The sequence below is a fragment of the Pelmatolapia mariae genome, linkage group LG5 (assembly GCF_036321145.2).
Source record: "Pelmatolapia mariae isolate MD_Pm_ZW linkage group LG5, Pm_UMD_F_2, whole genome shotgun sequence".
Lineage (NCBI taxonomy): Eukaryota > Metazoa > Chordata > Actinopteri > Cichliformes > Cichlidae > Pelmatolapia > Pelmatolapia mariae.
Genome location: NC_086231.1, coordinates 22497188 through 22514933, shown reverse-complemented (window position 1 = coordinate 22514933; position 17746 = coordinate 22497188). Strand labels below are relative to the sequence as shown.

Genomic DNA, 17746 nt, shown 5'->3' with positions numbered 1-17746 from the left:
TTAAAAATTGTTTATAGAAAAAGTTTATTAAAGGTAAAAAAAAAAACCCCTCAATACAGTGTTTATCTGAGTAATCACCCTTATCCAGTGATGAAACATCTCTGGGTGTAGTTGATTTCCGCATGACAGCACCTTCATCGACAGGGATCATTAAATGGTTGATGAGCACAAAAATGATATGAATCATAAGCTATGGTTTCACCGCCTACCCAGCTGAACATCTGTGAGATTTTGGACCATCGTACTAGATAATGCTTTCCACTGCCATCATTAAATCTAATGAAATAACTTTAAAGAATAGCATTCATTGCTCGAGTAGTGTTTCAGAGAGCTAACGAAGGCACATTTAAGCTGCTCTTGTGGCACAATGTTGGCCTAACCCCTTACTATATGTTGGTTTGCTATTTAATTTGTCACCTGCTGTATGTTTTCTGTGCTCTTCAGGCTTCTCTTTTGGGGAAAATATTTCAGGTATCGGTTACAATTTAAATAAGGGCACAGAAGATCTGGGTGCTAAGATTTTTTTTTTTTAATAATATGAAAGATTTTCACAGGTGCGTTTTGGGCAAAGGTCTGCTTGATGGGTTAGCAGTAGCAACTGACCACAATAGCATGCGGGGATTATCACAGTAATATTACAGCAGCTCAGGTACAGCACTGTGTGTGCGTGTGAGACACATCTATCAGAAAACTTCAATCAAGAATAAACTACAGTTTCACTTGTTTTTCTCTTATTCTTCTTATTTTTTTTACCCAGACCAGGCAACCAGTTTTTGTGCAGCTGCTGCAGGCTGTCTTCAGGGCCTATCACTGCAACTGGTTGATGCCAGTGCAGAAGGGCCATGTTGAGAGCTGTATCAAAGTGCTCTCTGATGTTGGTAAGACCAAGGTCTTTCTCAAAATCAGTCCATCATATTCAAAAGGTTTAACAGTTTATATTAATCCTAAAGCGATTTGACACTAATGTTGTATGTCTTTCTGAATCCACCAGCCAAAGGCAGAGCAATAGCCATACCTGTGGACCTGGACAACCAGGTGAACAACCTGTTTGTGAAATCCAATAACATCGTTCAGAAGACAGCCATGAGCTGGAGGCTTACAGCTCGCAACGCTGCACGCAGAGACTCTATAGTGACCGCGTCAAGGGATTACAGGAATATCATAGAGAGGCTGCAGGTTAGGTTTGTTTGAGTTTGCGCTGCTTTATGTCATTTTATTGCACAAAAACCTTCAGGGTGTTGGTTTATCTGTAATATAGGACATCGTGTCCGCTCTCGAAGACCGTCTTCGTCCACTGGTCCAGGCTGAGTTGTCAGTTCTGGTGGATGTGCTGCATCGGCCTGAGCTGCTCTTCCCTGAGAACACAGACTCGCGCAAGAAGTGCGAGAGCGGAGGATTTATATGCAAGTAAGGAATGCTGCGATCTATGAAATTTACAATTAAAACATAAAGGCCCTCATTAGGATTGAGGCTAAAGCTCTAATGTGCATTTGCAGGCTGATCAAACATACCAAGCAGCTGCTGGAGGAAAATGAGGAGAGACTGTGCATTAAAGTTTTGCAAACGCTTCGGGAGATGATGACTAAGGACAGAGGTTATGGAGAGAAGGTAGGAGATGCTGCAAAGCACAGGCATATTGTATTTCTATGGGGAGATGATTCACTTCACTGTAGGCGGTATGACTGTACATTTTTTACATTGTATATACTTTATTGTATCAACCCAGGTTTAGAATAAAAGATGTTGATCGTTTCTTGCTATTTTTTATGTCTTTTAAAGTCCCGGTTTTAAAAAAAAAAAAAAGAAAGAAAAGAAACTTTTCAACAACGAAGTTTCATTCGATTTAGCTAAAAGTGAAGCACAAAATGATGCATTTTCAAAAGGCAAGTCCTCACACAAAAACAGCAATCTGATACAATGTTTACTATGATTTTATATATGAAAATGACTTTGATGTCATCAAATCTTTTGTGTAGTTATATAGAGTTTACACTGTATACACACATACTGCATCACACGTACCCCAACCATTTTTTTTGAAGGGATTTGGCTTGTCCTTGGTTTTCAGTTAAACAGGGGTGGTCACTGCTGTGTGAGACTGTACTAATTATACTCACTTTTCCTAATATCCATGCAAAAATACTGCACATGGATATGGCACTGTATCTGTGCTCCTGAATTAGATTTTTTTTCAGCAGTCTTAACTCACTTAACTAACATGACATGCTTTATCATTGACCTCTGCCTTAACTTCCTGCTTCCTGCATTGTTATCTAACCCCTGAAACCCTCTGTTCTCTTTCAGCTCAGGGCCTTTGATGATGAGATGGATATGCCTAAGGTTGTTTCTCTTTATCTTCCATTCATGCCCTTGTTTCCCAGAGCATCTGTTACATCTGTGTAACTATATTAGCTGTACTTTAACATTAGCCTACTGTAGCAGCTGCTTTGGCTGTGTTGTAGTTAGTGGGGGTTTGGGCACAGCTGGTAACAAACAGTCATAGACCAATTCTGTCTTAAACACCTGCTGCATTGTCTGCTATAAAACGGTGTGTAGATCAACTGAAAACGTGAGAAAAATGAGAGGCTGGGAGATGTGTTCTGTTGCTGACTGCAGGTTTCTCAACTGAGCTGCCTTATTCCATTTTCCAAGGTAGTCACTTACTGGTTGGGCTATGTGCCAGTGCTGTATTTGTGTCCACTCAGTGTCCTTGCACTGTACATGACTTTCTGCCAAAGTGTTGGTTGAAAGTCATTTTTGCACACATTTACTGTATTCAGGTCCAGTTAAGGGAGTTATCTTTTTATGTAATAAACTGCAGACCTGTGAAAAGCGGGGTCAAGAAGTTATATTTTGATATAGATTAGCTACAAGGGAAGACTATAGAAATAACAGTTTTACAGAAACTGAAATCATCTTTAAGATTAACGGATTGATGCAACAGAAATACTGATAAGAGACTAACAAAAAAACTGAATAGACATGAGAGTGCAGAATGCAATGACCATATGACAAACATCACACAAAAAACCCCAAACACTAAAAAGCTGATGATAATATAAAGATTAATGTATTAAAACCATGAGAAATCCCATTGCTTAATTTCCTCTCACTCTGTTCTCATGAAGATTATTCATTGCCCTTTCCTTTTTATATCCTATCATATTCTCTCTCTTTTTTTTTTTTTCTCGTTTTGTTTGGGAAGGGGGGCTGGGTGTCTCCCCAGTATCTCCCCAGTATCTCCTGCTCCAATAGGGGGCACTGTGACTGTGTGCGTGCTCTGTATATGCGCCTATTAATGAACGTGTTGGGCTGTGAAGGGCTGAGGCAGTCACTGAGGCTGTGTCCTAGTTTTCCTTGCTTGCGAGCTGCACGATTCCTGGGTGCCTGCCAACTCTGGGCTGAGGTTACATAAGAACCAGGCTTTTTTTTTTCCTGGAACTCAGCCCCGCCGCTGATGTGTGACCTTCAGCAGTAATTGCCAATAAAAGTGTTGAGGAGCTGTTTATCCACAGAGCAGTTGTGTGCGCACGCATACATGTGCATGTGCATGTGCACACCTGTGGGGGGGAAGTGAGGTGGGGGCTGTATGAGTTTCTCTCATGTGCTGTATCTCTGTCTGGTTGTCTACACGTGAAAAGCTGCTCCTGTGTAAGAGTGGCAGGAAAGTGGAAACCCGTGCCGATCTTCATATTTCTTCTCACCTCTTTCCCCCTTCTGGCCCCATTAAATCATTGTGACACAATTCCTTAACTGCTCCAAATACCCCCCCACTTCCACTCGCACCCTTTCTCACATGGATGCAAACACACACCCACTCTGTGTAAACGTAATGAAGTTGGCTGTGAATGTTTGCGTAGGTGTGATATGAAAGTGCGTAGCTGGCTCTTGTCTCTTCTGTTGATCTTTGAGCAAAGCAGAATAGCATTATATATGGTATAGAAGAAGGATACATGTTTGTGCGTTTGTGTTTAACAGGAAACAGAGTTTATGTGGGTCACATGAAGTCGATTTATGCAGCAGTGTCTGCAAAGTATTATGGAGGCATTTTTTTGAAATGGAGAAATGGAGAAATGGAAACAGAGACGGCCCGAGGTATATTTCTGACCTCGCTGATGTGTGCGTACTATCCCATTGCTAAATGTCACCGAGATGAATATCAGCTAAATTCATTGCTCTTTGACTGTCAGAGTTATGTAAGAGCCAGAGGAATTCAGGATACACAGTGTTAGGCTTTCTACTCTCAGGCTTCACCTGCCCTGATGTGTGTGCGTGTGTGTGTGGTCTAGTCAAAGCAGTTATGCAAGCCTTCCATGTTGGAAAATAAGGCTTGTATCATCCCTTTCACTGCGCTGTTTCTTCCTGTGGCTTGCAAGAGTAATCTTGCTTTTTTGACTTGCTTTATTTATATCTACTTAACACATTTTCTCGCAGCAGGTTTTTCCATCTCTGGTCAAGACAGAAATTTATTTTACAGCTCTGGTATAGAAGTGGGTCAGCTACAATGTAAATGACAGAGCACAGCCTTTTAATTTAAGTCTGCTCTACTGTCTGCCCATAACAAGCAGTCGAGTGGTAAACCCCAGTTTTCATGTCATTCACCGCTGGTTTAAACATGACTCAGCCTCCACCTGCAAAGATGTGTTTATTTATGCACTGTCAGAGAAAAAAGAAAACACACACACTTAAAGTAGAATGAGTTTTTTGGTGCGCGCATGTGTGTCCGCATACTTTCTTCCTTTTATGTTCAATTGAGAAGTGTGAGACTGATCGAGGGGTTTGCCCTGGGGAGATTCCAGTTTGGTGGAATATACTGTAGTTAGGGCGGATGTGGCAGACGTGAGGGGTTAGCCTGTGGTCTTTGTGGTGAGGCCAGGGGGTGGTGAGCAGCATATATCTACTCTGATCAGCATTTTGCATTGTGGTTTGATGTAGTGACAGGGAAAACATGTCGATAGACTTGTGAAAGATGCTGATCCTCCAGCGTGTGCATGCGTAGCCCCCAACCTGATGCTGAACTCTGTTATATCTGCTGCTGGGATCAGCTGTTGTGTTTGTCAAAAAGGCTTAACACTGAGAACCCAAGCCACGTCTCATATCACACCTCGCTCGATAATACTCTTGATATGAAATAAGTGTTGCAATGAGCAGAAGGCATAAGCTTTTTGATCATCATCAGAAGTACTGGAAACATTAGAATCAGTAGATTTCATAGGTCATAGCTGCTGCTTATGCACAGATAATAATTTTAAAACCTGCAAGATGCAGGCTAGACTTAATTGTGTTGCTTTTTGATGCCATGTGCTAAAATCCCACTATTTGCATTTCAGCTATTCCAAAGAACTCATGAGTATATTCTGTGTTTTCCCTTTCTTCTTTTCTTGCTGTGTCTCCGTCTGTCACTTTCTCTTTCTTGCTCTGTCTCATTGTGCTTTTTCACCCCCACCCACACGCACACACCAACAAACAAAATGCGTATCTCACTTTCCTGTTAAGAAACATGTTAGAACACATTAGAACGGTCACATAACTGAAAACAGTCCTGCTTTTTATTCTGGTTTGGGGAGATGTTCTTAACTGTGAAGATGTTCTGTTTAAGAGTAAAGGGTTAGAAACCTGTATTTTTTTTAATATACTTTTTTACTACAGGTCCAGTGTTAACTATGCCTCCTCCTTTACTGCTCGACATTCATGTTAGCAATTTTTGCGTATCTTTGAATACTTGCAGAGATTTTGATGACACAAAAATGTATGCAAAAGCCTTAATAAGTAAGTAGAAAAGTGTTGTGAATTCACTTGCTTCTGTACAAGGGTGAAATTAATATGCTTGGGCCTTTTATAGTAATCAGATTTCAATTATCTAAGTGGCTTTTATTAATACTTTTCCACCTACATCCACAAAATTTTCTGCAAGAGTTCTATTCATCTCTTCAGTAGAACACCAGCTACTTATTGGACTTTTTCTGTCGTTTATCTGTAGTTCAGATTAACTTACCATCATGGGATGCCTTTCACTTTGCCCGACTAGATGCCTCGTTCTTATTGAGAAAAGTTGTCAGTTTTGCACATTTAAATTGAGGTGGAGCTTTTGGTCTCTTCAGCAGCCTCGTTTTCCAGTAGCAAATATTACAATATTTACTTTTAGTTTGGTAAAATTGTTGAGGTCAATCAAAATATCATCCATCCATACTTCCACTTGTCCAGTTTATAGTTGTAGTTGCACTGCAGACTAGCTCGACTGTCATCGGCCAGAAGAGAGCTACACCCCAGATAGGTAGCCAATCTGTTGCGAGGCTAACGGAGCAATTTTAGAATCACCACTTAACTTTACATGAATGTCTTGGTTTTGGGTTCCACGGGTCTTCCTGTGTGGAGTTTACATGTTTTTCCTGTGCCTGTATGGGTAAGTCAAAGTTGCTGGTTTTAAAAACATTTTAAACTATTTTTAATGTACAGTTGTGTTCAGAAGTTTATGACCATGGACATAAATAGAGTGGTAGTTTTGGCCTTTTAATGATTTCTTTTAACTGTTTTTTTTTTTACAGGGTGGAATCATTGTACAGCATATATCTTTCATAACTTTTAAATATCGGATCCACAAGTCTGAATCTATTTTGGTTCAGCTGTAATCCACACAGGATCAAAAGTGCATACAGGCTTGATAGTGGTGCGCAAGGTTATACAGTATGTTTTAACGGCACAAGGTCTGTTAACCTCTCATATGCAATCCTGCTTGATTACAGTTGGTAGCTTGTTGACAGCACTCATTGGATTGACACATACTGAGAACAATGGGAAAGCCCAAAGACCTCAGTGAAGATCTAAGAAGGAGAACTGAACATTTACACAAGTTGAGTAGGTCAGATTGCAAGATCATCAGTTCAAACAATTGTGTTTAAAAAAGTATGTAAAATTTTAAATGTATTGAACATTTCAAGATAAACATCACAAAGTGCTTCATAACAAAATCCTAGAACATAAAAACAAAAATTAACAAGTATTAGTTGCAATTTGAAAGAGACAATGCACTTATTCGATGTGTCACCACTTTGCTGAGGTCTGGGAAAAGACCCAAAATGTTACCCTCAGATGGGTGGAAACAACCCAGTAACCACCAAGGCTCAAGCCTGACATGAACTGGAAATTCAATTCAATTCAATTCAATTTTATTTATATAGCGCCAAATCACAACAAAAGTCGCCTCAAGGCGCTGGAACATCAGTGTCACTGTGACACTGATGTTCCACTGATGTTTTACATCGCCATTGACTGAGAGGGTGCCAACCAAGAAAGAAGCCCGTGCTCCAAAATCGACCCCTTCAAGCTTGACTAAAATTTGCAGCTGCCCACATGGACGAGACAAAGAAAAGGTTTTATGGTCAGATAATGATAAGAGATATGTCCGCTGGAGTAAAAGTGAGGCTTTAAAAACTAAGAACACTGTACTGTCATGTATGGTGGCGGTAGCATCATGCTCTGGGTCTGTTTTGCTATCAGTGGTACTGGTAGATTGCTCAACCTCCAAATAGCTAGACAGTTAAACTTGGACACAACTGTGTATTTCAACAGGAAAATGATCCCACAACCTAATCAAAACAGGTTTTGGAAAGGAAAAATAAGCTAACATTAAGCTTCTGGAAAAAGCCTTCCCAAAGCCTGACCTCAACCCTATTGAAAGTTTGTATTCTACATTTAAAAGCCTGGTCTATGCCAAGAAACCAACGATTTTAAATGAACCCTTTGAATTCTGCCAAGAAAACATATGCCCAAAGCTTGTTGATGACTACCAAAAGCATCTGGTCGAGGTGCAACTTGCTAGAAACATTTAATCAATCAAGAGGAGTGTATGTGAGTATCTGAGCAAACTTCTGATCATCATACTCTTGAGTTCAGCTTCAGCTCACATGAATACATGAAAACATACTCATAGCATGTTTCTTTTTTTTTATTAATTCTGTCTCTGCCTTTCACTGGTTTTCTTGTTGCCCACTGTGTTTTTGGTAACAGATGGCTTCTGCAAGCATCTTTGTGTCATTGGTTTAGTGGCCTGGTTTCTTTTAGAGTGATTATGTAACTCTAACCTCATCGCCCCTCTCCTGTCTTCTCCCCTCTCTTGCCCTCTTACACTGTCCTTTTACATAACAATGTATGCAGAGCAGTACCTTATTCTGGTTGAATTTTTCCCCAGTGAACAGAAGAATTATATAGAGGTACTGAATTTTAATATTAATCTGATCTGAACTGCCACTGTTTTGGTTTTGCCAATAGGACTTGAAATTAGGAATTGAAAATAGGAACACAATGCATCTCTGTATTACTGGAGTGGATCATTGCACTTTTTGTCATGTCCTACTCATAGCATAGTTCAAACTGAGAACCTCTCACCTCATTTGTATTTTCTCATTCCTGACTACCTGACAGTTGCAGTGTGATTTCAGTTTTGGTTCACCTTTTTGTGTGTGTGTGTGTGTGTGTGTGTGTGTGTGTGTGTGTGTGCGTGTGCGTGTGCGTGCGTGTGCGTGTGTGTGTTTTAGGAGGGGAGGGGGGAGGGGGGGGGAGTCTAAGTTATTAAAATGATAATTGTATATTTTGGAGAACAGTCCAGTAACAGACTTGTGACACTGCAATTCAACCAATCAAGAAGTCCTTATACTTCATGCAGCAAGCCAACAATAAGCCTTAGGAACTGTAGGGTTTTCAATGGCATCTAGGGTGCATATGAACATTAAAAAAGTTATACCTTTCTAATGCATTTGTATCATATGCACCATCAGGGATTGTAGCATCTAGTCCTTTTACTGAATCAGAATAAAGTAATTACTTCCCTTATTGAAGGCAATAATGGAAAAGGGAAAATATATACATAAGTGACCTCATGCATATATTCTTTTATGAGTTGATTTCAAGCTAAATTGAAGTTTCAACTGTCTGAGTAAGTTAAATCAGACTTTCAGATTTACTGGCTCTTTCACAGGAAATCCTGCATTGAGTTACTGTCCATAACTCAGAAAGGAAATACTATCTGCGGAAGCAAAGTGGAAATTTTAAAGTTGAAAGTAACATTCTTTTGACTCATACAGTTTTTACAGAAAGAGTACTGTAGACTTTGTCTCTGTCACTCCTTCAGACAATGTTAAAAATGGTCAGCATGAATGTTTTCAAAAAGCAAAATGTTTTTTTATCCTTCATTGGGGCATGTGATCATTTAAAACAAACTTAAAAAACATACTTGGATTTTTTTTTTTTTTTTTTTTTTTTGGACAGAGCTACTCTTTTTTAATAGTTTACTTGTCATTCCTTAAGCTATGATAAGTTCAGCTGCAGAGTTTTCATATTTAAAAAGAAAAGCCATATGAGAAAATGATATTGGTCTCCCAACTCAATAGTGAAAAACCATATTATCCAGCAGGTTGGACTATACTTTTAAAAAACTTGATGGCTCATTTGGAAAGTTACAATATTGTTTGGGGTTTTTTCAGACTAGGCTAAAGTGCATATCCTCAGTTTTAGGCTGGTTGCCCTTTTTCACCACTGAAAAAACTGTTTGAGGAGAAATGGCCATTTATACACATGGTATCCAAGTTGCAAAAATCCAAAATCAGTTGGACAGTTGACCAATAAATGTTTAATGGAAAGTTGGTTTCTGACTAAACGACTTCTTTAGTCTTGGTCTCTGAGTCACTTGGATGAGTGACAAAAAGTTTCTCCCACTGAAAACGCTGCATCCAGATGAAAAGAATCAACTTTTTGGATTTCCTTACCTGGATCCTTGATCATGCATCAAAACTTTTTGACTAAGAGTTAAGATCTGGCATTTAAACTCAAATAGAGCAGGCTGTTTGTATGAAGAGCACATACAACTGAAGATTTAAAAATGAACAAACTTGGTCAGAGTTCTCAATAATAGCTGTGTTGCATCAATTCAGAAGAAACTAGCTGTGAATAGAAAAACAAAGTAGAAAAAGAAAGGAAATAGCAAACAAGCAGGTATGCAAGAAACGCAATTCTGCTGAAAAACGCACGTTATGACTGATTCTCTGGATGTAGGCGTCGATGTTTTGTGGTCAAAACTGAAGAGAAGACATGACAATAATCTGCAAAGGATTCACTACAAGATGCCTCCCATAAGCCTCACAAAACAGGTCTGGTTACAGTTAAATAAATGTAAAGCTTAAGCTGTTGTGGCTCTAAATAAAACCTGTCCACTGGTATTTATTTGTTTTTTGTTTGGGTTTTTTTGCTGAAAAAAGTAATAGGCCAACAGAGAGGTAGACAGAAACATCCTGCAGGCTCAGATTTGGCCAAATAAGCGAAAGGTCACTGGACAAGATTTCATCATTTTGGCGATTGGCTGAGTCTTTTATCTGATCTCAGTCCTACTGGGCATGTGTTTCACTACCCAAAGACCGCATATGAAATACCAAAAGCAAGAGTTTAAGTGAAGCAGTGAAGACTTGGAGGGCATCATCCTCAAGGAAGATAAAAAAAAACAAGACTGATAAAGTTTAGAATGATAACCTTTATTAACATTGTTACATGGTTTTCAAAGCTGGGGGTGTATTTGAACAGAACGTCATGGTTCATTGATTCAGTGGTTTTGCTTAACTTCATGCGTAAGTGTCTAAACACCTTTGAACCTTTAATCTCTGAGCCCAATGTGTGAAAAAGGTTACATTTTTGTTTGTGCAGGGAATTCAGAAAATGAACAAAACATCCACTGGAGAATTTCAACACAGTCACCACAGTACACATCTCCCATCACAGCTCTCCTAAACGTAGCCATAATGTTTCCTCGGTTTCTGACCTACCAGTAAAAGCATAGCAACTCACACCGAGCAGACCTTTGCATGGCCACTTGAAACAGCTGAATAGGTACAAGATGTGGTAATTAACCTGACAATTGCCTTCTCTGTGCTGCATGAATACTAACCCTGTGTTTGTATTTGTTCAACCACTATGCGCACACTACTCACTGCACGCAGCAGCTGGATAACAACCAGCCTGAGAAGTTGGTGGAGGACCAAAAGAGGGTAGGTACTTTTTAAGAGCATGGCAACCTAACTGAAAACCCCAACACTAGACAGATTCATACTGAGATTTAGATGTAAAGCAGTCATGCATATAGAATGAAAAATTCCCACTTTGTGACCTGATTCTTTTTGCCTTCTAGGTTTATGAGAACTCTTCTTTTAGTGTTTTAAGTAACACCCAAGTGATCAGTCATGGTGATTGTGTAACTGATGAAGAAAAACATGTTTTTCCTCTGCATTCTCTCTCTAATGGTATTTATGACAAAGCAGAGACTTTACAGAGCCTCAGGCATGTCTGTGTCTAATCAGTATTTTTAGAGGCCGCCACTGATGGATTCATCAATATATAGGACTAATCTCCTAGAGAAAAACATTTTTCTTACAGGTTTAATCACTGACCATTCATCCAATCATTAAATATGTGTAACGAGATATCCTGACTCCTGGCATCTTGCATGTAGTTATTACCAAATAAGCAGTGAAGGTTTTATTACCTCCAAAGGCCTTTCTTATGGTAGAGTTATTGAATGTTTTTGAATGTTACAGAGAAACTCCTGTTTTACTTTTTGGAAGAATTTTTCAACAGCAAAAATGTTGAAGTAAAAAATAGTAGAAGTAAAACTTACAGGGGGATGAAGCTGGATGAAACTTATTTTAGCGCAAGATTTGGATCTTTTTCATTTCCCGATAACCGTCGAAATTAATATTGATTTAGATAATGCTTCAAAAAGTTTGTGCCTGCTGCTTAATAGTGGCGAGTGGCAAGACTTTGTTATAGAGTTGCTTTGTATTGACAGTTTAGATAACCTCCTGTTCAAAATGCCATAAGGGTTTGGCTCACGCCTCACGACTCTAGAGATCAGGGAATAATTTTCTGACTCCATCTGATTGTGCTTTGGCGTTAAGCACGATGCATACCATTGATTAACCTCCAACCAATGAACAATGAGAATAGTGTTCCCCGCACCTCCTACATAAAGTAATCCTGACCTCTGGAGCATAACTATGGCAGCGGAGCTTACATAACTCCTCCGTCGTCTATCAAGGACCACCCACAGTTGACAATGATTTGCACATAATTGCACACAAACACAAAAAAACCCTTCTCTTTCATTTCCTTCACTTTATCCCATGGGAGGTCTGTCAGGTAGCTATGGGCTGCGGTTTCCATGACAACGCCAAAGTCGTGCTGCTGACTGCTCGACAGAGGATGAGTCACAGTGTGGGAGGGCTGGCCCCAGGTCTGTCTAAGTGAAAATCAGGACCTCACATTGTCACTGCACAGGGTCACTGCTGCGATGAGACCCATAACAATATTGTAATGTAGGCGGTAAATATCAGAAAGTTTATCCTATACCTAAAAGTTTGTCCAGCACGGAATTTTAGGAATTTTTCTTTTATTACAGATTTAATTTACTCTTTATTTAACTTGTCTTTAGTCTGTATTACTCTGAGGCTGCGTTTTCTTGCAGTCTTCACAGAGAAAAGAAATGCACAATGCATCATTAATGATGCACGTTATCCCGTTACACAAGCTGTTCTTTACTTCTCTCTCTCCCGCCACAGACAACACATCATTACGTCCTTCTCTGTCTTCTCTTGCAGGGCGAGGCGCTGAGACAGATTCTGGTGAATCGTTACTATGGCAACTTCCATAGGAGTGGTGGGCGGAGGGACAGCCTGACGTCATTTAGCAATGGCCCCCTCGGTCAGGTTGGACCGGGCAAAAGCCAATCAGGTGGGACGCAACGACGATTGTTACTCATCTCTGACAACCAGCACAGAAGTTTGTTGTTCATTCTTTTCAGTGGTGTTTTCTTCCTGCATGAAAGGCCAAGGAAACCCATCTTTCAGTATCTCTAATAGACCTGGTGTCTGTGTGAAGCATTTACCAAACGCATGCTGCTGAAGAGGAGGGTGATTGTGCTGCCAAACATGACTACAACTACTATTATTTCTATTATCAAAGTCTAGATGAACCTTTTTGCAATTTTTTGTTCCTGCCTCTGAAGTTGTAGTGTGGCAAACCTCTTTTGGGGTTGTTATATAAGGATGGGGCTTTATCTGTCTGGCCCTGAGCTGGTTATCAGCTCCTGAGTCAGGCTGTGAACTGCCCTTTGAGCATGCAGAGCAAAATATTCTTATCACTACCTGATAACATTGCTACTTTTTTATTATCTGCAGTCAAAATACTAAAGCAATGTGTGTATTTTCTTCTTCTGTTTTTTGAGCGATTGGTTGATTTTTGCCATGTTTGATGTAAGACATTTTATCATAATATAGATTCGGGGGACACACGGACACTGTGCTGGTGTCGGTACAATGTGCTGTGAGTCTGTTGACCTAATAATCTATACATTTTGTATCTGCTGTGGCAAGAATGCTACTGAACAATAATAATAATAATAGACAAAAGAGGACACAAAATAGCAACAGAAAATAAATGCAATTAAGATTAAAAAAAAGGCAATAACAGTAAAAACCACAAAAAACAACTGTTTTGACAAGTGATTTAAAGGACATCACTGATTCACTAAGCCTTGTAATAAGTAGCTCAGATGTTTGTACAAAAGCTCTTTCAACAGGAGTCAAGAACAGAGATGATTAAAGTTGTACCCAGGTCTCCATCTTTCCCTTTTGTGCCAACATTTTGGCAAACTTCCAGTCAGCAGGAAGTAAACCCATCCCCTCCATGATCCACTTTTTACCGTTGCTAGGTGACAAGCTGCTACTTCCTGTGAAAACAGACTTTGCACCTGTTGCAGAAACAAGAGCCACACTGAGATTCCATATGTAGCCTGAAGCTTGGGCCTCAAGGGGGAATGTGCAGGCAAAGTCATGTACAATGAATCACACCACTGGACAGTTGCACTGCACAGGTGGTCAGTAAAGGATTGATAGCACGGCATGTTTGGGACCTGTTTAAGTTCATCTTTTTGGACTCTTTAACAAAGAAAAAAGTTTGTATATTTTGCAGTGAAAAACTAAGTACACCCCATGATTCAGTAACTTTTACCACCTTTAGCAGCAATAACTTCAGCAATAACTCAGTTCATTGAGATTCATGGGCGCTTGTTTTTGCACAGCTCTCTCAAGATCACATCACAGCATTTGACTCTGGTTGAGGTCTGGACTTTGATTGCTGTGCTTTGGGCTCAATGTCCTGTTGCATGACCTAGTTTCAGCCAAGCTTTAGGTGTCTAAGAGATGGCCTTGTATTTGACTGACTTAGTGACTGCAACGTGCCCGGGTCCTCTATCTACAAAACAAGCCCAAATCATCACCCCTCCACCACCATGCTGATAGTTAGTGTTTGTGTGGTTGATTGTGCTGACATGCTGTGTTTGGTTTTCTCCAAATTTGAAACTGTGCATTATTACCAAACATCTCCACTTTGGCATTATTGCCAAAGTGGAATGTCATCATTATCTGTCCAATGGCCATTATTAAAGAAGTTATGGTTTGCTCAGATGTAAACCTAAACCATGCTGCCTTGTTATTTTTAAATAAAATGGGGGTTTTCCCGGCATCTTTTCTTCTTCTTCAAAAAAGGATCTTTCTTCAGTCTTTTTCTGCTTATACAGTCGTGAACTTTAACACTTAACATATTAACTGAGGTCTGCAGAGTATGAGATGTAGCTCTTGGGATTTTTGCAATTTCTCTGCCTTTTGCACTATATGACCTTGGCATGAATTTGGAATATCCACCACTGGGAAGATTGTGCCATTGTGTTTACACACACCTGTATATGCCAGACTAGCAAACTGCCAAAACCTCTGATTTGACAGTGGTGGTCACACTTTCTGATGACTACTTAAACAACTGTATTTGCTCTTAATTCACATGAAATTATTAAGGGTTTACTTAGGTTCTCACAGCATTATTAAAGCAACAAAAAGTTTTGAGCACATTATTTTTCTTATTTAATTTTAACTGTGTATGTATACTGTTGGGTCCATAAATATTTGGAAAACAGCACATTTTTTTAGAGCTTTGTCTCTGTAAACAACCACAGGTTATGTGATGGAAGTGAAGACTTTCACCTTAAAGGGATTTAACCAAAATATGGCATCAACTTAATAGAAATTATATAGTCCTCCATTTTCAACTGTCAAAAGTAATTTGACGGTTTACTCACAAACAGATTCATGGCCAGGTGAGGAATGTTCCCTCATTATTCCATGATGAGGGAACATGCCTCTGTATAAAAGCAGAGTTGATTCCAAGTCTTCAAATTGAATTTGGTAGTGTCTTTGGTGTGAAGTCCAAAGACACATTGATGCAAATGGAGAAGCCATCGTTAGGTTAAAAAAAGCTAAATAAACCCATCAAAGAGATAGGAAATCATTTAGGAATGACCAAATCACCAATCTGCAACACCAAAAGGTCTAAAGGACCACTGAAGACATAGAAAACCAATGACTGCAGAATTATTTGCTTGGTTATGAAAAAACATCTGCACAACCACTAGCTACATGAGGAATACTCTCACAGAGCTGCATGCTGAGTGAACTTCCTTACACACAGGCAGGTTGTCAAAATCCACAATCAGGAGTCTTCGTGAATGGCAATACAATAAGATGCAAACTGTAAAAATTGTACTGTTCGGGGAGGGGGTGGAAAAAAATGTATGGCAAAAGAGAGGATGTTAGAGGATGAGTATCTATGGCTGCAAGTACAGTAAGTTCACCAGTGTTTTAGGCAAATAAATAAGATGTTCTTCAGTGGCCAAGTCAGTCACCTGATGTCCACCCAACAGAGCATCTCTTCAGTTACTGAAGGCAGAGAAACCCCAAAACAAGCAGCAACTGAAGTCACTGACTTCCTTTGATTTCCATTAAAGTATTAAAAACTAAAACTGAAAATTTATTTAAATTCACACATGACTGCAATTACTGAACAAATACTACAATACTTGAACACTGCAGCTCACTTGCATATTAATTGTTTGATTTAAAGTCCACTGTACTGGTGTAAAGATGAAAGAAAAAAAAAAAGTCCAAATACTTAATCTCACTATATGTTTTAATTGGACTATAAATTTACTAAGAGCAAAGTAGTGTTTTTCTGTTATTATCTCCAGATGATTTAATAAGCTGTTAAATGATTATAGTTGTAGTTCCCATTTATTTGCAGGAAATATATCAAAATAAACCAGATTAGAACGAAAAATTAACACCACATGTCTGATATAGCCTGTTCTGAATTGTCCCATTGTCTCATCTCGGTCTTTAGGTGGATTAGGGGGACATGGGGGCCTGAGTCGTGGGGAAATGAGCCTGGCAGAGGTACAGTGTCATCTGGACAAAGAAGGCGCCTCTGACCTGGTTATTGACCTCATCATGAACACCACGAGCGACCGAGTCTTTCAAGAAAGCATCCTCTTAGCTATTGCGCTGCTGGAGGGTGGAAACACCACCATCCAGGTCAGTTAACCAAACATTTCAACCTTAAGAATATGGATTTGTGTCTGTTGTCTACTGTGAAACAACTGATTTGTGTATAAATCTGCATCTCGATTAAAAAATTATACACTGTTTAAATATGATCTGCTCCAATACGATCAGTGTAAAGAACACTGTGTAATTGAGGGAATTTTTCATCACTAGACAATCTTCAGTAAGTGGGTCAGTGTGCCACCATAGCTGCACATGTACATTACTGCGGCACCTCCCCCTCACGTCTAGCCCTATATAACTTAGCTGGGAGACCAGACCAGCTGCTAATAATGTCAGTAGTAGACTTTGGATCAAAAAATTTTCCTGTTTTTCTGTTTTTTCATTTTAGGTGTGTATTGGGTAGTTTAAATAAACTCTCCTCCTTTCGGGTTCAGCCCAAGCCGCTCTGAACTCTGCTTCTCCCCCACCATCCATTCTTCATATGTCTGTTGTTCTGTCAGTGGATCCCCATCTTTCTGTTTGTGTGCCCGTCTACGTTGTGTAAGCAAGGAGCTTGCATAATCAGATTAGAGGAAGCCACTGTTTCAGAGATAATGCATTGGCTTCCCACGGCTGCTGCAGAGCCACGTCACGTGATCCGTCTGTGTTACATAAGGTCTGTGTGAATGAACAATGAGGAATGTCTCAGCCTTCAAAACATTCCAGCCTCGCTCCCTTGCGTTCTCTTGCCGGCCCAAACTGGGTCACGCTGGGCCTCCGGAACTGGGGCAGTGGGGAGAGAGGGCTGAGGGATAAGGAACCACAGAGGGGACTGAGGAGAAACTGGAGCTCCTCTTACCCTCGCATTCTTAAGTTTGTTCTGGAAAGGGAGATTTATTTGCAGGGAAAGCTATCCTGCAGTGCTAGAACTGCACCATACAGTGCAAATATTTATGTTCTTTTACTTACTGGATGGCTTATAAAGGAAGCCTGAGATAAAAGCCTCGTTTCGTCTCTATAAATACAACAATGATGATTGTGACTGACAGCTTAAAGCTTGAATTTGAGATCAGGCGTTTCTTTTGCTCTCTCTCGTCTCTTCAAGAAAGCACGCCATGGGAAATATAAGTGGGGTTGTGTGACTGACGTGCTGAGCTGAGCACCTGTTGGATCTTGGGTGTCTTGTACTCACGTAACACCGTTAACTATTTACTCATGGCCTACATAGTGCACAGAAATAAACCACACAGAATAACCCAGCTGCATGCTCAGTTAAGTCACTTACATATGCAGGCTGTTTGCTGTCATGCAAGGCTAATGCACGGATGCACTAGAGG

General features: G+C 39.9%; 1 protein-coding gene across 2 annotated transcripts in view; it reads left to right on the top strand.

Annotated features, from left to right (window-relative positions):
- LOC134627834 (inositol 1,4,5-trisphosphate receptor type 1) overlaps positions 1–17746 on the top strand; it is a 75069-nt gene that overhangs the window by 33650 nt on the left and 23673 nt on the right. Inside the window, exons 35-42 of one of the 2 annotated variants that reach the window (XM_063474245.1) lie at positions 758–878; positions 992–1176; positions 1259–1407; positions 1497–1608; positions 2305–2340; positions 10983–11030; positions 12636–12768; positions 16267–16457. In XM_063474245.1, the coding sequence (XP_063330315.1) occupies positions 758–878; positions 992–1176; positions 1259–1407; positions 1497–1608; positions 2305–2340; positions 10983–11030; positions 12636–12768; positions 16267–16457 (975 nt within the window). The remainder of the gene's footprint in view (positions 1–757; positions 879–991; positions 1177–1258; positions 1408–1496; positions 1609–2304; positions 2341–10982; positions 11031–12635; positions 12769–16266; positions 16458–17746) is intronic. The other variant, XM_063474246.1, reaches the window with a different exon arrangement.